Below are 24390 nucleotides of genomic sequence, written 5' to 3' on the forward strand. Positions count from 1 at the left end.
TTATCCCAGAAAATCAAAGAGTTCCCGCGGGATTTTGAAAAACGTAAATCCACGCGGACGAAGTCACGGGCATCGGCTAGTATAGCATAACTGAATTAACGAGAATTATTAAAACGAGAAAAGTTGAAAATTATTAATATCACAGTAACATCAGGAAGTAGGTACAAGTTGTTGGTCCATCCATCACGTTGGTAGTGTAAGGGGATTTCGGGGAAGTTTTCCCGGATCAATCATTAATTTAGCGACCAATAAATCAATAAAACAACCATTAATTTTGCGTAGCCTCGACTCAGAGACTGAATTATAGATAGAGCGGATATCACAAATTTCCATCCATACTAATCCATACTAGTATTATAAATGTGAATGTCTGTCTGTCTGTCTGCTTGCTTTTCACCAGGCCAAAATATGGCAGGGCATATAGTTCAAAAAACCGATAGACGTTGGGGTCCCAAGGTACTGGAATGGCGACCTCGCACTGGAAAACGCAGCGTTGGAAGACCCCCCACTAGGAGGACGGACAACATCAGGCGAGTCGCAGGGAGCCGCTGGATTCAGGCGGCACAAAACCGTGGCATGTGGAAGTCCTTACAAGTGACCTATGTCCAGCAGTGGACGTCTATCGGTTGCTGATGATGATGATGAATATTGCCACATTGATAAAAATTAGGAGCAATGCACACCGGCAGAACAGAGCCATGGGGTTTTCTAGAATCTGGGTAACAATTCAAACTAAGCTTTTACTTAACGCACCCGTCAAGGCGGCGGGATTTTTTATTTTCCATACAGAAAAATAAAGCATGCCGCCGTTTTTCCGTAGTAGGCGTAAAACCGTGGCGTGTGAACTGTAGAAGTCTCTACAAAAGATCTATCTAGCAGTGGACGTCTACAGAATGATGATGACTAAGTTTGAACATAAAGTATAACAGTGGACAAATGACCTCTTTTTTAACAGTCACTTTATCCTATCTGTGACGAGTAACATAATCTTCAACATCTCATCGGCTAAATAATAGAGATCCATCAGCTTTCATTAACGCCGACTGGGGCGCCACCGGCGACGGACCGCCGGGCGCCCGACGGTAGCGCCCGATCAATATCACCCGACCCATCACGAACACCCCCGAAAACGCCCGAACACAACCGAGCACGCCCGAAGGAAACCCCGCACATGACAAATGTCAGTGATACCGCCTGAAAACTGCAGGCCCCGTGAAAATTCAGTAAAAAAGTGCATTGAGTGATAAACTAGCTATTAGTGAAAAACTATAGTGTAGTGAACTATCATAGTTTCAGTTCCACATAGACTCAGTGCTACCAGTGTTCAGTGTAAGTATTGTTACACTGTTGGTTGATTGATGATTTTTGTTGTGTTACTTTGGCTGGATATTATCAGCGAACGTAAATAAACGTTTTATTAACACACCTATGCATATTTTCCATGAAATATTACATAAGGTTCTAGTGCTAATAAGTTAACAAAGCAATTTTAGAGAAAGAAAATCAATTTTTTCGATTTTCATATACAAATGCGTTTACTCTACCAAATATTAAATTTTTCAAGATTTATTTAACGAACAAATTGAATTATTTTCTGTAGTCAAATATGTGTTATCAATTAACTATTTTGAAATCGTTTTAATACATAAAAAGTACTATTTTTGATAATAATTTTCATATTATAAAGATGCCTACTGCGCATGTCTATCGCAGCTTTGCGCCATACAAATATGTTGATAAAACTTAAACAACAATTTATGTATAATCAAAACTATGTTAGTTTTTAGTTATATCTAATCTTTAGTCTATTTTGTTCAGTGTTAAAATGTTAGAACTTATCTCGCACTTGGTGGTATGTGACGATGCAGTCTACAGTATGAAGAGTGGTGCTCGCCTTGTGGTTAAGACGTCGGCCTCCTGTTGAGGTGGTCGGGAGTTCGATCCCGGGCACGCATCTCTAACTTTTCGGGCAATTAAATAACTTGCTTCTAACAGTGAAGGAAAACGTCGTGAGAAAAACTTGCATGATCCATACTTAATTGTTCTTTCTCAAAGGTCTGTAAGGTCTGCCAATTCGCACTGGGCCAGCGCGGCGGACTATAGCCTAAACCGTTCTCATTTTGAGTAGAGTGCTTCGTGCTTAGTAGTAGGACGGCGATGGGTTGATCATGATAATACTTATGGTGGTGCTATGATGGTTTTTGTACTGGAATGCTAAATATGTAAATACTAGCTTATGCCCGCGACTTCATCCGCGTGGACTACACAAATTTCGAACCCCTATTTTACCCCCTTAGGGGTTGAATTTTTTAAAAATCCTTTCTTAGAGGATGTCGACGTCACAATAGGTATCTGCATGCTAAATTTCAGCCTGATTCGTCCAGTAGTTAGAGCTGTGCGTTGATAGATCAGTCAGTCAGTCACCTTTTCGTTTTATATTGTGTAATAAAAACGTATTAATCGTTATCGTATACGTCAACAAATTCTGCCCTTTGATTGGCTGTGAAAAAATGTAAACAGCGAATCAACCAATCAAAGGGCAGGAAATTGTTATCTTACACAATTGTGGGGCAGACCTGCATAGAAATCATAAATAATTCAAAATTTTCTTCTGCCGGTAAAACCCAGGACCTTCCACTTATAAGGCCACAGACCACAGTCTTGGGAGGTTATCAACTTGGGAGGTTATCAAAATCTTCTAACATCGATGAAATTTAGCATACGACCTCTTATCGTTGTAACTAAAAACACTTTAAAAGTATTATCATCATAATCTTAATGTCTGTATTTACGAGGTTTTATTTTAATAGCTTATTTTGTATGTTACAAAATAGCTTATTTCCATATTGTATAAGACTTTCCATACCTACTTTACTGTGAAAATATTTGTGTTTTAATTAATCTATGCCTATTTTTTTTAGTTTTTTTTTTTAGAGATAGCGAGCAAACGAGCAGGAGGGTCGCCCGATTACCGCCCCCCATGAACATTTGCAGCTAAAGTGTTTATACTAATTTTTTTAGAATGTACAAGTACTTAAATTTTTGTATTACCCGTTATTAAAAATGGAAGGTAATCACAATACTGACTATTAACATAACTAGATAAATAATATTTTGTAGATATCTATGTGACTATGGTGCCAAGAATACTGGCTGCATTTCCGCGCTGGACAGCCAGGCTGATCAGTTGCGCAAAAAATGAGCCAGCCCTTCTGTCACCAGATGAGGCTATTAATCGCGGTGAAATGTCTCGTAAATTTTTTTTAGCACTAAGACTCCATGGCCCCAGGGTCTCCACGGCAAACGCGCCGCTTGCCGTTTTCAGCTGTTTCTGCTGCGGCTCCCGCATTATACATTATACTAATAGTGTAAATGCACAAGCGTGTCTGTCTTTCTGTTCCCTTTTCACGCCACTTGACTCTACCTATTACGGTTCACGAGCTACAGCCCGCTGACAGACAAACAAATTGACGGATGGACGGATGCTCAGCGGAGACTTAGTAATAGGATCCCGTTGGCACCCTTCTGGTACGGAACCCTAAAAAGCTAGTCATCATCATCATGATCAACTCATCGCCGGCTCACTACAGAGCACGGGTCTCCTCTCAGTATGAGAAGGGTTTGACAGACTTCACACACCTTTGAGAACAATATAGAGAACTCTCAGGCATGCAGGTTTCCTCACGACGTTTTCCTTCCAAGTTGACCAAACTATTAGTATGCTGAAGTGGCAGTGGGCAGGTCATGCCTGTCGTAGAGGCGATGGTCGTTGGAGCCAGAAAGTCCTTGAGTGGAGACCGCGTCTGAGCAAGCGTAGTGTGGGACGCCCTCCAGCACGAAGGACCGACGACATAAAACGACTGGCGGGAATTGGTTGGCTGAGGAAAGCAGAGGACCGGGTATGGTGGCGCTCTTTAGGGAAGGCCTATGTCCAACAGTGGACATCCACAGGCTGATGATGATGATGATGATGATGATGATGATGATATTTAAATATTTATTCGATATTTAAATATTTTTCAGTATTCAAAATAGACCGACTCACATCCCTCTTCATTTTCATAACATCTGTCACTTTGCGTGAACATGACCGAATCAAGAAGACCTCCCTCACGCCTCTGACCTAATCTAATTCATAATGAAAGACAGAGACAGCGTTATAAAGAAAACGCATAGTAAGCCTCACGGCGGGTCAAGTTATACTGGTAGAAAAGTACTGCATCCGCACGGGGTTTTCCGGTCAAGGTCGAGAGATCTGCAGAAGCCTCTGCAACCCTATCTCTGACACTATTTACTACAATTTGATTACCTACTAGCTTATGCTCGAGACTTCGTCCGCGTGGACTACACAAATTTCAGACCCCTATTTCACCCCCTTAGGGGTTGAATTTTCAAAAATCCTTTCTTAGCGGATGCCTACGACATAATAGCTATCTGCATGGCAAATTTCAGCCCGATCCGTCCAGTAGTTTGAGCTGTGCGTTGATAGATCAGTCAGTCAGTCAGTCAGTCAGTCACCTTTTTCTTTCATATATATATAGACTATGTCCTACTATGCGGATTATTGTTCTACTAGCTTATGCTCGCGACTTCGTCCGCGTGGACTACACAAATTTCAAACCCCTATTTCACCCCCTTAGGGGTTGAATTATCAAAAATCCTTTCTTAGCGGATGCCTACGTCATAATAGCTATCTGCATGCCAAATTTCAGCCGGATCCGTCCAGTTGTTTGAGCTGTGCGTTGATAGATCAGTCAGTCATTCAGTCAGTCAGTCAGTCAGTCAGTCACCTTTTCCTTTTATATATTTAGACTATTACCTACTAGCTGACGCCCGCGACTTCGTCCGCGTGGAATTTGGTTTTTTAAAAATCCGGTGGGAACTATTTGATTTTCCGGGATAAAAAGTAGCCTATGTCACTCTTCAGGTCTTTATCATACAAAAAATCAATCACGTCAATCCGTTGCACCGTTGCGACGTGATTGAAGGACAAACCAACAAACAAACACACTTTCACATTTATAATAAGGGTACTGCACAGTGGCGTGCAGCTCATAGAAGCATAAACGCACTGCTTACCCTCATTGTAATAAATCAATGCTTATTTTTCATTATAAGCTGCCGTAAAATAAGTTCATACCTAAATGCATACCCTGGCTTGAACTCCTGTGCACGCCACTGGTACTGCAGAGTACTGACTATGCGGATGTCCTAACCATTAGGCTATCATAGCTTTTTGAAACTATGATAGCCTAGTGGTTAGGACATCCGCCTCCTAGTCGGAGGTCGAGGATTCGATACCGGGCCGCACCTTTATTGTGCATTTTAAATAATTAAATGTCAGCTTTAACGGTGAAGGAAAACGTCGTGAGGAAACCTGCATGCCTGAGAGTTCTCTATATTGTTCTCAAAGGTGTGTGAAGTCTATCAAACCCTTCTCATACTGAGAGGAGACCCGTGCTCTGTAGTGAGCCGGCGATGAGTTGATCATGAGATGATGACTAGCTTTTTAGGGTTCCGTACCAGAAGGGTGCCAACGGGATCCTATTACTAAGTCTCCGCTGAGCATCCGTCCATGCGTCAATTTGTTTGTCTGTCAGTGGGCTGTAGCTCGTGAACCGTAATAGGTAGAGTCAAGTGACGTGAAAAGGGAACAGAAAGACAGACACGCTTGTGCATTTACACTATTAGATAGTACCTATAAACACTTTAGCTGCAAATGTTCATGATCATGTTCAAAAAATGATCAGGTCGTAGATTGTTACCTATATTTTGCTCTCTCTCACGTGAAGAAGTTTCACTTCGGCAAAGCTTTGCAGTGATAATAGTTAAGTAGCTCTTATAAAGTAACAACGATAGTAATATTAATTTATGAGACACGATGTTCAAATAAAAATGTCAAATAGAATAGGCGAAACGTAACGCACATAAATTCCGACTTTCACAAATAATACGATACATGAGAAAAGTAGTATTGGACGATCGGATAAACGAACGCTGATATACTACAACCAAAGATGATAAGTAAGTAATAACATATTGCAATAACAGAAAAGAAAAATCAGTCAAGTGCGAATCGAACTCGCACACGAAGGGTTATTGTACAAATAAAAAAGAATTTTCAAAATCGGTCCCGGTGTCATCGAGTAATCGGGGAATATACCTACATAAAAAATAATAAAAAAAAAACAAAGATTCCCACGAATTGAAAACCTCCTCCTTTTTGAAGGCGATTAAAAAGAAATAACAATTTTATATTTTTATATTTGCATTGTGGCTATTTTTCAATTTTTATAACATATTTGTTGTTATAGCGGCAATAGAAATATTTACATTCTATGAAATTTTCAACTTTCTACCTATTACGCTTCACGAGATACAGCCTGTTGACAGACAGACGGGTGGACGGATGGATGGAGTGACGGATGGACATTGGAGGCTTAGTATTAAAATAAAACTATGTTTTCGATTTATTTTTATTTATTTTTATTTTTATTTAGATACAAGTTAGCCCTTGACTGCAATCTCACCTGGTGGTAAGTGATGATGCAGTCTAAGATGATAGATGATGTGTATTCGAATATCAATTCGAATGTTTTTAATACATTTTTAATACGTTTACGTTTTTAATAGATACGTTTTGTTTTCCATACCTCAAAAGGAAAACCTTATAGGATCACTGTGTTGTCTGTCTGTCTGTCAAGAAACCTATAGGGTACTTCCCGTTGACCTATAATCGTAAAATTTGACAGGAAGGTAGGTCTTATAGCAGACATGAGAGGATAAATCTAAAAACCGTGAATTTGTGGTCACACACACGTGGTCACAACTTCACAAGAAAAAAATTAAAATGTGTTCATTAACAAAATAATATTGGCACTATTTTTAACTTTCAAAGTAAGATTAGGTACTATACCAAAAGGGGTATTAAAACAGTTTTTTTAAACAGATTCTTATTTATTTTTAGGCATTTTTATTTTTAATAGTTTTTGATTTATCGTGCAAAATGTCGATAAAATACGATTGTAATACGGATCCCTCAGTGCGCGAGTCTGACTCGCACTTGGCCGGTTTTTTTTTTTTTTGAAAACAAGTTTGAGATTGGTCGGGGTCAAAATGCACTGAGATTTTCGTCTCTGTCATTTGTATGGGATTACGTAATTAAATTCTTTCCATGGAGAGTATAGCATATAGCTTAGCACTGCGAGAACGCGCAGGAAAGACTTGTATATCTTTTGTTTTCCATATCAGCGTTATAGAAAAATAACTTCTAAGGTAACAGTAGAGACGGGCGCACCGAGCCGGTGTCCGCGGGGGACCAAAGGTTAACGTCGGCAGCTACATTTGAAAGTTGTTTGTCTGCTCGTCCGGGTGTCAACCAGAGCTTCGCTTATTCCGACCTGGCTCAGGTTTTGGTGACAAATAATCGTAGGTCGATTTCGTCAAACCTGCATCACCCTGTATCACAGATATAATAAATACACAGATATGCAACTAGCGTGGCCCCCTCAGTCCCTCTCGCTCAAGCAGAGGTACTTAAAGTCTGTTCAGTAACATAGTGTCACTACTCAACTAGGTTAATTAAAGAGGTGGTGCTGATTTATTTTGTTTCTAAACTGTGAAATTTTTTTTTCGCTTGACCATATCTTGTCATTTATATCGATGCAATGCAAACAATGCAACACGAAACAATGCAATGATTGCAATTTTCTTCTGGTGGGAGGCTTCGGCCGTGGCTAGTTACCACCCTACCGGCAAAGAAGAGCCGCCAAGCAATTTAGCGTTCCGGTACGATGCCGTGTAGAAACCAAAGGGGTATGGGTTTAATAAAAACTGCCATACCCCTTCCAGGTTAGCCCGCTATTATCTTAGAGTGCATCATCACTTACCATCAGGTGAGATTGCAGTCAAGGGCTAACTTGTATCTGAATAAAAAAAAAAGAAAAAAAAACGATTTTACAGGGATGAGCAAAAAACTGAAAGAACCCTTGACCAATAAACACAAGCCGTGTGAGCTGCGAATACTTTCCCGGCTCGCCTTCAGTTCGACCCAAGCCAGCAGCTGTAGTTTGTATTGTCGTTGTTGCAGCGCGGCGGCGCGTCACGGGCATGCGCCGCGGCATGAGCGTAGCATGAGCGGTGCGCGCGCGCACGAGCCCCGCGACACGCCGCGCCAGCACCGCTCCCAACCCCACCCCACCGCCCCACAGGTAACTACTAATGTTGCAGCTTTTTCTGCTGACGGTTCATCAGAATGAACTTCTTACAGGCTAAGACTGAGCTTTTTAAAAAAACCTAAAGGTATGATTCCAAACCACGCTACACGCAGCAGCGCTGCCGCAACAGTGCTGTCACCAGCTGTCACAGTCCTGTCGCGGCACCACTGGACCCCATACAATCTCTATAAGCTTATATTATTATGACATTACATTCCGAGCTAGGCAGCAACGTTCCGCTACATTGCTGCCGCAACATTGTTGCCTAGCTCGGAAGGTAATGTCATACTCATATAAGCTTATAGAGATTGTATGGGGACCAGTGTAGTGCCGCGACAGGACTGTGATAACTGGTGACAGCACTGTTGCGGCAGCGCTGCTGCGTGCAGCGTGGTTCGGAATCATACCTTAACTTGAAAACTGTCACTAGGTAGGTATCCGATCACGTACCTACCTACTTCTGTTCAAAAAAATTTTACGAAATAAACTGCCCAAGTGCCCAAAACTGTCGCTGGGTACTTTTGTTCAAAATTTTAAATTACGAAATTGACCGCTCAAACATTTTATAGGTTCTGAAATATTTTTTTATTTATCTACTTAGTTCTTTTAATTAATATTACTTAATATTATTACTATGTACTATACAGACTACAGTACTATTATATCTTCTGTGACTACCCTTATAGTATGCGACAGGTCCAGATGGCAATCAGGGAGCTCCGTACACCCGCACAGCCCCCTCGATAACCTCAACTAACCTAACCCGGTGAGGGCGGGGCGTCCCCCGTCTCATACCCCGATTGCCATCTCGACCTGTCTGATCTGACTCCTACCTATATACCGCCACAGTATAATAATTTATCAGTGAACGCAATATATAGAGCCTCAATAGCTCAACCGGTAAAGGAGTGGACTGAAAACCGAAAGGTCGACGGTTCAAACCCCGCCCGTTGCACTATTGTCGTACCTACTCCTAGCACAAGCCTGACGCTTAGTTGGAGAGGAAAGGGGAATATTAGTCATTTAACATGGCTAATATTCTTATAAAATAATTAAAAAAAAAAATCTTAAAAACAAAGAGCGAACCTCCTTGCATAACTTTAATCTTTTACCGACACACATTGTTAACATTTCATCAACAGCGCGGTAACTTTAGCGAGTTACAGGAAAGTCATAGATTAAACTTTTTCTAATACCTATACCTAGAATACTCAGCCGACCGCTAACATAGCATAACTATAATAACAGTAAAACATTCAAATTGTTCCAAAAAACCGACGACAACCGCCGCCATCTTGGGGCATTTAATTGACTTAGAAAAATGCTCAGGATAATTTAATGTTTTATTTTGTTTCGAAGGATGAGTGTTTCGGACTTAGAATTAAACCGATGGTTCCGTATCAAGTATAATGTGCTGCTTAGAAGGATATTATAGAAGTGGCTTATTAATAATTGTTACAAAACTTAAGTTTAGTAATTTATTTTATTCAGATACAAGCTATTTTTTTATTATAATTTTTAAATTTCTGGTCTGGTCTGGTGGGAGGCTTCGGCCGTGGCTAATTACCACCCAAAGCCGTGCCGCCAAGCGATTTAGCGTTCCAGTACGATGCCGTGTAGAAACCAAAGGGGCATGGGTTTATTAAAAACTACCATACTCCTTTCAGGTTAGCCCGCTTCCATCTTAGATTGTATCGTCACTTACCACCAGGTGAGATTGCAGTCAAGGGCTTGTATCTGAATTAAAAAAAAAAATCCTTACTTTATGATTATGCCATGTAATAGGTCAAGCAGTGGCGTGCACAGGGTTTGAAGCCAGGGTAGGCATTAGTTAGGGGAACCTGTTTACTGGCAGGTCATAATGTAAAATTTGCATTGAGCTATTACAACTGGGGTAAGCTGTGCATTTATGCCTCTATGACCTGCACGCCACTGTACACACGCATTGCTGGAAGCTCCTATCCTATCCTACGCGAGCTGCAAGTCAAACTGATTTACTGTGTGTCACTTCTAAACATTAGTTAACCTTCATCAAGTGAAACAATAGTCCAAAACAAAGCGAACTTTTTCGTCAAATTGTGCGGCAGCGGAATGTAGGGCGTACCGCATAATGAGGCGTCGGTGCTCGCCCAAATTTATTATACGTGCGAGTCTTTCCGAGAAAACTACCGGGTAAAAAGACCACAACCACTACTGTATTGTGACGTAGATTAGCTACTGTACAGTAGGACAATAAAATGCTTGCACAGTGAGAAAAATGGAGGACTTGTAGGCTGAAGTCTATAGAGCGTGCTTTGAATTTGACGTAAGAACATCAAAAAGAGACATTTATATTCCTGACGTAAATCCAGTCTAATTTTAACTGCCTTATAGAGAGAGAAAGTGAGAGAGAGAGAGAGAGAGAGAAGTTGCCTGCCTAGAGAAGTTACCGTAGCTCGCTCCCCCGCGCTCTTCATATAAACGTAGCTTGGTTCTCGTTTGAATACTAAGGCTGGAGGTCTATAGAGCGCACTTTGACTTTGCTCAGACTTAAGATTGAGTTAAAACGAGACAGATTTATGTGAGAGATATAGCTCTGTCTCGTTTTAACTCTGTCTTAAGTCTAAGCAAATTCAGAGTGCGCTCTATAGTTCTCACCCTTAGGGCTCTTTTATGGAGAGGCGACGCTTTACGCGTCGCGTGGTGCATCTTGTCGCGCATGGCTAAGTATGAGAGCGTTCTTGCCGAAGCATTTCCTTGTTACATTATGGCATAGTACGACGCGTCTCCAGAAGGGAGCCATTACCAGTTACCCATCAAGTCAACAAAATTTTGTCGATACGTTCTAAATACAGTCTCTACTATTTTTAAAACTAGTGAAAATCATGTAGTTACAGTAACTTAATCTTTAGACTAGGTACACATTTGTACCAGCCAGCAACGCCTACCTAAAAATCTAAAAATCTATAAATCGTGTGAGGTCGATGATCTTTGTCAGCCCTAACACAGACTAGGTACGGCTATTTGGGCTGCAAATTTGCAAACACCAGTTTCAGTTTTTATCTAGTGCTTTGGTCTAAGTGTGGTTTAAAAGGTTCACTTTTCATCGAGAAAAAAAATGCGTCAGCAGCAAATAGAGGTGGTATATTACCTCTACATTTACAGACTTTACTACTCAAGTATTAGAGGCGCCGGGATAACCTAACCAGGTCTAACTGGTAATGTGTGGTACAGCTTTAAAAAATAAACGTTTTTCTTTCTTTCTTTCTACATCCCCTCAAAGGCGTCGCCCTACTGTATAATTGCTAAACTGTGGTGATCCTGCGCCCGCGCCGGCCGCGGTATGCGCGCTCCCGACCGGCACAGTTATGTTCGCTATTCTTACGTAACCATGGTAACCGGGAGAAAAAACCCCTCCGTCGCCATAGGAAATTGTAACGGGCTGACGGTGCCATGGGATTCGGGACTGAGATGATTTTTAATGATGTTTAACTATTCTTTTGTAGGTAGCTCGTTCGTAACTATCTGATGGGAGATATTTGTTTTATTTTTTATTTAAAAACAAAAAGAGTTGACTCTTTGTTTACACTCGCACAGATGTATAGAATAAGCTTTAGGTGCCTAAGGCCCGGTTTCCATCTATGGGAAGCGGACATAGTTGACCATTCAGTTTTTTTAAAGACTAGCTTATGCTCGCGACTTCATCCGCGTGGACTACACAAATTTCAAACCCCTATTTCACCCCCTTAGGGGTTGAATTTTCAAAAATCCTTTCATAGCGGATGCTTACGTCATAATAGCTATATGCATGCCAAATTTCAGCACCATCCAGTAGTTTGAGCTGTGCGTTGATAGTACAGTCAGTCAGTCACCTTCTCCTTTTATACTTAAATTTAGAAGATGATACTCGTGACTTCGTCCACGCGGACAAAGCCACGGCCACGGAATTCGGGTTTTCAGAAATCCTGCGGGAGAAGATTTTTTTTTGATTTCCCGGGATAAAAGTAGACTAAGATATTCTCCAAATTACCCTAATGAAAAACTGGTGAGATAATTTTCCAGTCTAATTACGTTGTGTAGACGCTACGTGCTACGTAGTGCATCACACAACACATAGCTGCGGCACAGACGACCTTGCGCGTGTTCACGGAACGGCGCGCGCGCAGACACGCCCACCCCCGCGCCCCGCCCGCCGCCGCCGCCGCCGTCTGCGCACGGGAAATATGCGCAAGTCGAAAGTGTGTCTGTCTGTCTGTCTGTTTGTCTGTCTGCTTGATTTTCACGGCCCAACCGTTTAACCTTTGCCTCTTTTTTAGAGCCTTAATAGCTCAACTGGTAAAGGAGTGGACTGAAAACCGAAAGGTCGACGGTTCAAACTCCGCCCGTTGCACTATTGTCGTACCTACTCCTAGCACAAGCTTCACGCTTAGTTGGAGAGGAAAAAGGGGAATATTAGTCATTTAACATGGCTAATGTTCTTTAAAAAAAAAAAAAAAAAACAACCATACTGATGAGGGAAGGACATAGGATTCTTTTTATTCCGGAAAATTAACGAGTTCCCACGGGATTTTTAAAACCTAAATCCACGCGGACGAAGTCGCGGGCATCCTTTAGTAAGTTTTAAGTTAAAGTTATTAGCTGCAAACTTACTGCAAGCAAGTACCTACCTACACTTTTTAATTGTCAATTGTAAAGATAATTTGATAAGTATAATCATCATCATCATCATGATCAACCTAACACCGGCTCACTACAGAGCACGGGTCTCCTCTCAGAGAAGGGTTTTCGCCATATTCTACCACGCTGGCCATGTGCGGATTGGCAGACTTCACACATGACACACCTATGAGAACTTTATGGAGAACTCTCAGGCATGCAGGTTTAACTCACGATGCTTTCTCACAAAGGCTTAGAATATTCAAACAAGAACAAAGGGGACACTTGACGGCAACGTTAGTTCCGATTTTCGCCACGCGCCAAGATAGCCTTGTCGCACTGTAATAGTGAAGCGAACCTCTTGCGTTACCGCTCTCAGCATTTGAACAAGCGGACGCCCGCGAGGTCTTTAGTTCTGGTCGAACCACTAATATTACCTATGGCTTTTTAAAAAACCGGCCAGTCAGGCTCGCGCAATGAGGGTTCCGTACTACAGTCGTATTTTTTCGACATTTTGCACGACAATTCAAAAACTATGATGCAGAAAATAAATAAAAATATGTTTTAGAATGTACAGGTGAAGACCTTTCATATGATACCCCATTTGATATAGTTATCTCACTTCGAAAGTTGAAAATACTAATTATTAGTTCATGACCACAATTTTTTTTTTCTGTGATCTAACCCTAAATTCACGGTTTTCAGATTTTTTCCCAAATGTCAGCTATAAGATCTACCTACCTGCCAAATTTCATGATTCTAGGTCAACGGGAAGTACCCTGTAGGTTTCTTGACAGACAGACAGACAACAAAGTGATCCTATAAGGGTTCCGTTTTTCCTTTTGAGGTACGGAACCCTAATAAAAATAGATCATCGCTTGTCTATATAGGTAATCTGTAAAGGTCATCCCGAGGTCAATACACCGGAACTAAGGCCCGAAGATCACCGAATCTAATCAAATCCATTCATAAGTCACGCTATCCACAGTGTTATGATAGCGAAGGTCCTTGCTTTGTTGGGTTCCGTACCCGAAGAGTGCCAACGGGACCCTATTACTAAGCCTCCGTTATCCGTCCGTCCGTCTGTCGTCTGTCTGTCAGCGGGCTGTATCTCGTTAACCGTAATAGAATAGAGGGTTGAAACTTTCACAGAATAATAGGTATATACAGGGTGTAATCAGAACGCTAGCAAAAACTTAGCGTTATTGTTATATTACTTAAACACAATCCAATACCAATAACCATTTGCCTCATTTTGAAATTTCAGTGATTTAGTGTTTTTCAAATGTCAATGCCCCCTACGTCGCAGCATTGACTCCGAGTGGCCTATTTACGCAACGTTCGTTGACCTCTACCGCCAGTCAGATGTTTTATTTGCTAGCGTTCTGGTTACACCCTGTACGAAGCAGAAGTGCATAGAGAAAAACAGCTCAGCTTTCTGTCTTTTTAAGAATGACACTATCATTCAAGATAAGGTGGGTGTAATACTAAGATCCGTTATTCAAAATTTTATGAATTTTTAGGGTTCCGTACCTCAAAAGGAAAAAAGGAACCCTTATAGGATCACTTTGTTGTCTGTCTGTCAAGAAAAAGCGTACTTCCCGTTGACCTAGAATTATGAAATTTGGCAGGTAGAACGGTAGGTAGGTCTTATAGCACAAGCATAGGAATAAATCCGAAAACCGTGAATTTGTGGTTACATCACAAAAAAAAATTAAAAATGTGTTCATGAACAATTTTTTTATAATTTTTTTATAATTTAAGTAAGATAACTATACCAAGTGGGGTATCACATGAAAGGGGCCTGTACATTCAAAAACAGATTTTATTTATTTTTATGCATACTTAAATAAATAATAAAATAACCTTTTATTTGGGACCATAGCATAGCGCACAGTACAAAACATAACAACACCAGACAAACGTACATAAACAAAACAAAACAAAAAACAGAACAAAAAAACAAAGCAGGAAGACAAAAAAAGATCACAATACTTACCTAATAGTTTTGGATTTATCATTGCAAAATGTCGAAAAAATACGACTGTAGTTGGGAACTCTCGGTGCGCGAGCCTGACTCGCACTTGCCCGGTTTTTTTTTCTCTTAATTGGGAATATAAAGCAATCTGGGGTTGCAATAACTATTATCTGTGATAGTCATTGACGCGTCGAACAGCAAATTTAAAATTACATAAACGGTCATTTTGCACCACCCACACTTTGTGTTGTCTGTTAAGGGCAGACTAGATGTTACTCATAAATCCTGTAATGGATTTTTACAATTATCTATTACATTTACTATCTAACTATCTTATATCTATTCCAATCATGTTTATACAAGTCGAAATTGTCGTAAGCTAGAATCTTCTTACTATAATTTCGCTGTGTAAACAGATGCAGGAAATTATCGCGATATTTTACTTGCGAATCTCGCATGACTCATCTCAAAAGTAGACGTGAGAATTTAGTTCTTGCCTGTATGTAAACATTTTGACGCGATAATGTAATGGTGATTATTGCTTGTGATAATTGGGTATTTGACTATTTTTGAATTTGATAAATATTATTACTTTATTATAAATTAGGATAAAAATAATGACGTAGGTACGCTGAAAAAAATATTAAAATCCAACAAAGATTTACAATGTTACAGGCATTTTAATTTTAGAGTGGGAGGGTCTCCTATCCCTTTCTCGCAAAACGAAAATTTGTATGAAACCGCACGAAGCTACTATGACATTAGTTAGGTGTGATGTCAAATACTATATCGCTATCTCTGTCTAATCAGAAATATTTAAATGCTTATAACTTTTTTGTTATTTGATCGATTTAATTAGTTTTTTCAGTTTACGTCATTATTTTTATCCTACTTTATAATTAAGTAGGTAATAAAAAAATTGGAGTCAAATACCCCATTGAGTTATGCGTACGATTTCTTGAACCGCTCTAAATCGCTTTTAACAAAACGTCTAGGCTTCGACGTCACTGGCAGGCATGAAATGTTGTACATCTGACGTAGGCGCCCTTAATGTAGCCCTATTTTTCTTTGATTTCACGTCGCCATAGCTAAATATTTGACATATCGTCGATTCAGGATCAAACCGAGAGTTACATAATACATATCTCACACCCGGCTTTACTCACGTGTTTAGTCGACGTTAGCCCGACTAGTTTCGAACCCATCCGGGGTCCTTTTTCACAGGGAATAAGTTCGCGCACGCGTCAACCGCGACGCATCAAACCGTGACGCGTGCGTGCGCGAACCTGTGAAAAAGGACCCCGGATGGGTTCGAAACAAGTCGGGCTAACACGTAAGTAAACTGTAAAGCTGGGTGTGGGATATGTTTAATGTAAATCACTCACGATAGTTTAAACGAAAGTTGCATACTTACGTGCATCGCCTTAACATTCGTCGCGACGTCATCGTTCGTCGCGCTGGTCTCGGAGCAATTAAAATATGGCGATTCGCGAATTTTGCGCAATTACTACTACAATTATCCGTCCTCGGCTCGGCCGCCCGTGCGGTCGCTTATTTGGCCATCTCCAAATATACGAATTATTTCTTAGAAACATCAAACATGACGTACTTTGATAAGTACCGTTGTTGAGACCTTCGGGATTCAAAGGAAACTGTAATCAAACCATTTCAGCCTATTGAATTTGATTGTTTGATGTATTAACTGCTTAAGCGGATGTAGATAGATAAAGGCCGTAAAATAAATACGAGTTGGGTACTATCAACTGAACGATTACCATTTTTCAGCAACTAATTAAGTATATCTTACTAGCTCAGTCCGCGTGGACTACACAAATTTCATACCCCTATTTCACCCCCTTAGACGCTGAGTTCCTTTCTTAGCGGATGTCTACTTCATAATTTTATAGCGTCTGCATACCAAATTTCAGCCCGATTCATCCAGTAGTTTGAGCTGTGCGTTGATAGATCAGTCAGTCAGTCAGTCAGTCACCTTTTCCTTTTATATTTACCTAGATTTATTTAGTTTAACAAGACGGGCTTAATTGAGAACCACCTCTTTTTGGAAGTGGGTTAAAAAATAGTATAGCCGGGATAAGTATATAGAGATGAATTCGAGGTTATTGTTAAAACGTATGTTATTACAAATTCTTTCGGGCTTTTGTAAATTCAAGGAGGTCGGTTTATGAAATGCTAGTATCTCGGAATCGTCGACAAAGGCTATCTGTGCGCCAAACAGAGGCCTTCAATGTTTTACGACGCGGCTCTAATAGAACGCCAACTGTCGCCGTAACGTTGAACCCGACCAAAATGGCGATGGAAAGAATAAAAACTTTAAATAAAATTGCTAAATGCGTTTTTGATCTGAGAGCTAGTCACTTAATTTCATCACGCGGCGGGGTGATTACGTATCTTGCGCCAGGATTGCGACAGGCGTCAATCTCGCGATCATTGCTGTCAAACGTTCGGCTAGAGAGAGAGACAGCAATAGCCACAAAGCAAAATAAGAAGAAGAACAAGAGAGACAGCAAATGAACTGTCGCATTGCTACTGCTGTCGCATTGCTGTCGCTACTGCAACGTTTTACGTAATCACCCCGCGTGACTTATACTACTTTCCACTTTTACTTAAGTGCTTAATTTCTAGTCTTACTTGATCCGTGAACTTGCTGCTCGATTCCGGAAAACCTGCAGCTCATCAATCATTATTACAAACGCCATTGTTGTGACTGGCTGAATTTAAGGTATTATTGTTGCAACAATGCATTGTAGCCAATCAGAGGTGATTGTGATCGTCGAACTGTAGCCGTCTTTTTACCGCAATCGAGCAGCGGGCCCATTATTTTTTGTTATTACATTATTGTTTATCCGGGACTTAACACTAGTTAAAAAAATTACTTACTCATTTATTTGGGGCCATAGCACAAACACAATTTGGCTCAATACAAAAAAATCGCGATATTTCCCCAAAATACGCATTTTTTACACAACCATTAGGAGAAAATCCGGTTTTATTCAATTGATATAAAACCAATTTCAATAAAATTTCGTATTTACGTTTAAAGTTTACACTAAGGGATTACGGTTTTATTTTATAGTAACAGAGCACATAGACTTTTAAATAATTATAAATATTTATAAAAAGCGTGCAACAAATTTGCGCTCGGGTGGCCAAAACTACAGCTCCTGTACCCCGTCAGGCGTCCGCAACGCGTCTTAAGGTGCTGATAAACTTGAGCATTCACTTGTAACAGAACATCGAGCATTCGCCGTTTTTATTTTTGTCGAACTGAACAACGAGCCGAGCCAAGCATAGAGCCAAATATTGCTACGAACATCTTTTTTTTATTTTTTATTTATTCAAATACAAGTTAGCCCTTGACTGCAATCTCACCTGGTGGTAAGTGATGATGCAGTCTAAGATGATAGCGGGCTAACCTGGAAGGGGTATGGCAGTTTTTATTAAACCCATACCCCTTTGGTTTCTACACGGCATCGTACCGGAACGCTAAATCGCTTGGCGGCACGGCTTTGCCGGTAGGGTGGTAACTAGCCACGGCCGAAGCCTCCCACCAGACCAGACCAGAAATTTAGAAATTATAAAATTCTAAACCCCTGCCAGGAATCGAACCCGGGACCTCCCACTATTAAGACCACAGCGCTCACCACTGCGCCAGGGAGGTCGTCATAGGACATCTTGAGCATTCTAGCGAATGCTCGTCTATTCTTCATGAAGATGTCAGACTTGACGGTCGCGTGTGCTCGCTAGAATGTTCCCCAGAACGCTCGATAGAATGCTCGCTAAAATGTTCTCGTATTTTTCTGGTATGTAACATTCGCACGAAAGCTCATTACAACTGAATTGAATGCTCAAGTTTATCAGCACCTTTAGAGCACTCGTGTACAACTTCATTCGCATATATCGCCTTAACGCAAATCGTTCACTAGCTCTTAGAGTAAAACAAGTAAACGCGTTTGGGCGAGATGGTAAAGGTGCCCACACATGAGCTAATGAGCCATCGGAGATTTATAGGCAATAAATATTGTAACATACGTGCTATGACCATTCGCCGCGTGAATCTACGAGAGTTACCAACTTGCACGGTGGTACTACATGAATCGTGAATTTGTCCAATAACTATAAAATGACATGATGTCATATTATGTTGTAAAGCTTTTAATAGTTTTTGGGGTTCAAAGGGTGCCAACGGGACCCTATTACTAAGACACCGCTGTCCGTCCGTCTGTCTGTGGGCTGTATCTTGTTGAAATTTTCACAGAATGTGTCAAAGTCAAAGTCAAATGATTTATTCAAAATAGGTAATAAATTAGTCTTTTCGATTGTCAGTTGTTGGATTTGTAAGATATAGTGGTGATAATTATTACGCAAACTTAAAACTAAAGCTACGAGGGTTCCAAACGCGCCCTGGTCTGAGAAGAGCCCAAAACAAACTCAGCCGGGCATTCTTTTTATTATCACCACTTTACAAAATCATCAATTTAACATATTAGAACTATCACAAAGCCGTTATGCAACTCTTTCCCAAGCTTGCTTATCATTTAAATAATCCTTTACAATTTTATTGTAATAGGATTTTTCAATTAGTTTACGTTTTATGAAAACTTTGAACTTGTTGAGAGCCAATATGTTTTCTGGAAGCTTATTATAAAAAAGTATAGAATTATGAGCAAGTGAATTACTAACTTTACTTAGCCTAGAGGCGGGCATTACAAATTTATTTTCAATTCTAGTATTTACATTATGACAGTAACTTTTTTTTTAATGTGTCATAAAAGACCTCTGTCCCGCACCGGGTTAGTGCGGGGGCTGTGCGGGTGTGCGGGGCGTCCCCACCCTGATTGCTATGTCGACCTGTCGCATAACTTACCTACTATCAACGTGCTAACCTAACCGCACATTGAAGAAGTTGTATTTTCTTTTATAGACCTAATTTTGGGTTAATTGAATGTTGTCAATTAAGAAGAATTATAATTAACAAGTTGAAATCGACAGTTAAAAGTTTAAAACGAATTAATAACGCTATAAAATTAATATCTGATTGCGATTTAGTAGATAATAATTCTTAACTAACTAACTATCGGTTTCCTTTACTTTATAGTTTATACCGTTGATTGACAGGCGTCCATCAGGTGATACTTTCCTGTCAGTTTTACCATTGCTGTATGGCTGTAACTCGCGTAAACTATCGTCTAAAGCTACGGCCACATTTGCGCGTCATGAATTTGGATGATGATGATGATGATGAGGATGATGATGATGATGATGATGATGATGATGATGATGATGATGATTAGGTAGGAGTTTCTCTGAAGGAATTAAGACTATGTGCTTACTTACTTTTCCACCAGTTTCTTTTTTTACCAGTGGTAGATGCATTTGACGATTCCAAAGAAGGTACTTGTAAAAGTTTAATTGAATAAAAAAAAATTTTTATTTATTTATAATATATATAAAATTCAAAGTGCTGACTGACTGACTGACTGACAAATATATCTAAATATATAAAAGGAAAAGGTGACTGAGTGACTGACTGATCTATCAACGCACAGCTCAAACTACTGGACGGATCGGGCTGAAATTTGGCATGCAGATAGCTATTATGTCGTAGGCATCCGCTAAGAAAGAATTTTCGAAGATTTAACCCCTAAAGGGGTAAAAAAGGGGGTTGCAATTTGCGCTAGTCCACGCAGGCGAAGTCGCAAGCATAAGCGAGTAAAAATATAAAACTATATTTATGACAAATGACAGGTCTACGAACCCAGTCTTTCCATTTTTATTTAAGGCGCTTGCCATAAGTAGAATTCGCCATATTACTATAATGACTCATATTTGTATTAGAAATTTTGATAATGTGGCTAGTTCCTTTGTACACAATCTCTAAACTAAACTAAAATATCACGTCTAAATCTATTGCTATCCCTTTCATAATGTTGCTTGGGGAAAAGGAAAGCACTAGATTTAGACCTGTTAATTTAGTTTAGTTTAGAGATTGTGTACTAGAGAATCGGCCCCATTATTATACTTAATAGGTACTTACCTACTTTACCTAATGCGCAAATTATTAAAATATTCTTTTATTGGTTTTCAAAAGTATTGCACGCTCTTTAAATCTAGTAAATTGGTCATTACGTAAAAAAACCGGCCAAGTGCGTGGCGGGCCATGCGCAGTGTAGGGTTCCGTAGTCACAATTAACCTCGAAAAACAGATATAACTCCTTAACCTGTGAACTCTATTTAGCCATGATAGTTTTCCTTTAAAATTGATTATATATATTATGTAGGTACCTACTACTGCTGTGAATTTTTTTCACGTTCTTAACTTACTACCATTTGGCTGATAGAGGGGCGGGACACTTTGTATTTGTATTTGAATTTATTTATTTATTAAAGAAGAATATTTACAGTTTACAACAAGTACGATTCATAAACTTAAATAAGTTTTTCCGTACACCAGTACTTGACTCTAATAAAAATTAGCACTTTAAAACATCATATTTTGCAAACGGATCTAGAAATCGAAAAAAATCAGCAATGAAGAGACAGTGAGAGATTTTGTAATATTTCAGCAAGACATAATTCTGTCTCGTTTCAACTCTGTAAATTTTGAGCAAGACGTTCAAAGTACGCTCTATGGGTCTTAGCTTGCTTTGCCATCCGTTCTAGTTCCCGCGGATAATTTTTAAAAATTATGGCCGACAGATTATTCGATATTACGGTTTCATCACGCCGACTAATCAAGAATCGCTAATTAAAACAAAATGAATGATTTGTAGTAGGTGGAAAAAATCGGACGAGAATGTCATTCAATCTTAAATTTTATGTCTATAGCAGACAGCCAGACGCCTTATATGAGATTCAACCTTTTATATAACTAATAGATACATAAATAAATTAATATTCATAGTCGAAAGTCGTTTTTAAATGATTAAAGTTAAGTAACGAGATCTAGGTAGGTGAATCGCAACGTAAAACAAGGTGATTATGTTGTAGGAAAATTTTGTATGGAAGGAATAAATTACATCTTGCACTTCACATTTTTTTAGATTAGCACTTGGCTGCAATACATAGGCTGATGACACCTACCGAGTAGTGAAGCGAGACAGTAAAATGTCACTCGGCCGAGACAGTGCTCTGGTGGTCATTTATACGTATTTCGAAATTGCGCCGAGCACTCGTAAGTGTTTATACCAACCGAGTACTCGGCACTGTACTCGTTAGGTACGTGCGCTGTACGAGGACCTCCGGTGCGCCCTGCTGGACGGGATTGTTCGCAAAGAAGAGGGTCCGGTTTATTACCAGGAGCTCGTTGCTTCGGTGGAAAACTTCGGCAAGCTACGGGAGTTCGCGCATCACTGGCATAAGAGGCGGAACAGCTCGGACCGTGATCGTGGACCAGTGGGTGTTTGAGGAAGGATTCGGACCGCGGGGCACGCGGGGATCTGCGTGTTGTGTACGTCTGCCCCAGAAAGGGGAGAAAGACCAATTAGGGACAAGGAAAGGAAAGAAAGAATTCGTAGGGAGTCAAGAAGGCGCCCCGGGAAAGAGCCACCGAGCAAGTACCGAACGGGCGCCCTCCCGCGTTTCGGCCCATATAACCGCGAGGTTGGTGGGGCCATGGGAGGTGGTGGGTTGTACTCGTTAGGTGTAATCGTACCATAAGTGATGATGCAGCCTAAGACGGAGCGCACTTGCCTAGAAAATGCCAATTCACTCTTGACTTCAAAGTACCCATATTATAAATAGGAAGGCAAAACTGATGCTGGAAGGGTGTTCCAAATCTATCTTATGAGGCATGAAATGCGCAGGGTGCATAGTTTGAAAAACTGGGGTCCCAAGGTGATAATTATAATGGCGACCTTGCACCGGAAAGCTTAGCATTGAAAGACTAGGTGGACAGACGATATCAAAACGGGCGGTATTTGAAGGTAGCCGCCGCTGAAGTGACATCCTTGTTTGTCCTTCAATCGCGTCAGGATTAGACGTGATTTTGTGTATGGGTGTAGATAAGCTCAGGTATCAAATGCTACTTTTTATTTCATAAAATCAAAGAGCTTCTATAATGCGGAGGGAAGAAAAGCCATGTCACTAGAAGAATGTTAATTATGCACGTGGAAGGAAACAAGAGGAGAGGACGACGTGGTCGAAGAGCTCCAGAAACCCAGGTGGTGAGGGTGGAATTGATTGCAGTGGCGTGCGGTGCGGTTGTAGAAAAAGGAGGGTGGAATGAGATCAAACAACTCTTCGGAACACTCTCCATAGTCCATTATAGAGGCGATAGAACACGCAAAGAGAGCTTACGTCTCTGCGGTGTTCCAGGCTTTCCAACGAGGGTGGATAATATAAGGAAGAAGAAGAAAATCAAATCTATAATCCTAAATCCAAGCATGAAGTTGCGGGCATCAGCTAGTAGGTAATTGATATTTCTCGTCAAGTTTAGGAATCCAAAAACAACGAACAAGTATCGTACACGGCACAGAGTAAGTACCAACTTATAATTAAAGCGGAGTAGTTGCAAGTGATCATTAGAACGTTCACTCGTGGCAGTGTTTCCATATGTAAATCGAGAATTACCGTGTTGAAGGGTTAAAATTACGGTGTTTCTAGATTAAATTACTGTGGATTAGCTAAAAGAATACCGTGTAAATTACCGTGTCATTTTTAAAAGAAAAATGTCACGAATTTGCTTTTTAATCAATTATTAATATTATTCTGAATGTATACATATTATTACATATATGATTTATTCATATTAATATTTTGTTAAATCTCATTAATTTTACATTTCACTCCTTTCTAATTGCTTGAATAAGGACGAAAATAGATTGCTGAGATTTGATGCTTAAACCCAGAGCAAGAGAAATGCTGCCATTACGAAATATGCTAACGTGACTGAGATTCGTACTCGTATTACAAGCGTATTACGCAGTATATTATGAATTTTTTACGTGATTTTTGTATTGCGATGACACGGTCAAGGTAATGGCATGTTTACCTTGACGGTAGATTAGGACTGAATTACGGTGCATCTACGGTAATTACCGTGTACATGGAAACACTGACTCGTGGTTCAATCAACATCAAAGGGCGCATCAAATGTGTCGTGTCAGACCAGACGTAGGGATAAAGAGTCGCGAGTGCACCTCGAAATAGCTCTCGCAGCAAAAACAAAGCATTACTTACTGCGTTTAGGTTTGTGTATCTTAGAGCTCGTCTCCATTCCACAACTAAATAATTTGAAATGAAATGTTGTTAGACAAAGTATTCTAAAAGTCGTGACAGCCTAGTTAAGATGTCTACTCCCTATTCGGGAGGTTGGAGGTTAGGTTTCTTGACAGACCGACGGACAGACAGACACCAAAGTGATCCTATAAGGGTTCCGTTTTTTCTTTTGAGGTACGGAGCCCTAAAAATCGCGTTTTTTTTTTTTTTTTATTCAGATACAAGTTAGCCCTTGACTGCAATCTCACCTGGTGGTAAGTGATGATGCAGTCTAAGATGATAGCGGGCTAACCTGGAAGGGGTATGGCAGTTTTTATTAAACCC

General features: G+C 40.3%; 1 protein-coding gene across 14 annotated transcripts in view; it reads left to right on the forward strand.

Annotated features, from left to right (window-relative positions):
* The first annotated feature begins 1189 nt into the window (after nt 1–1189).
* Nucleotides 1190–24390, forward strand: part of Ca-beta (Calcium channel protein beta subunit) — a 189850-nt gene continuing 166649 nt past the window's right edge. For all 14 annotated transcript variants that reach the window (XR_011237000.1, XR_011237002.1, XR_011237001.1 and 11 more), the window contains exons 1-2: nt 1190–1329; nt 8090–8210. Coding sequence is in view for 10 of the 14 variants with exons in the window: in XM_069500043.1 (XP_069356144.1) it covers nt 8133–8210 (78 nt within the window). In the remaining 4 variants the exon portion in view is untranslated. The remainder of the gene's footprint in view (nt 1330–8089; nt 8211–24390) is intronic.

The sequence above is a fragment of the Maniola hyperantus genome, chromosome 1, assembly GCF_902806685.2.
Source record: "Maniola hyperantus chromosome 1, iAphHyp1.2, whole genome shotgun sequence".
NCBI lineage: Eukaryota > Metazoa > Arthropoda > Insecta > Lepidoptera > Nymphalidae > Maniola > Maniola hyperantus.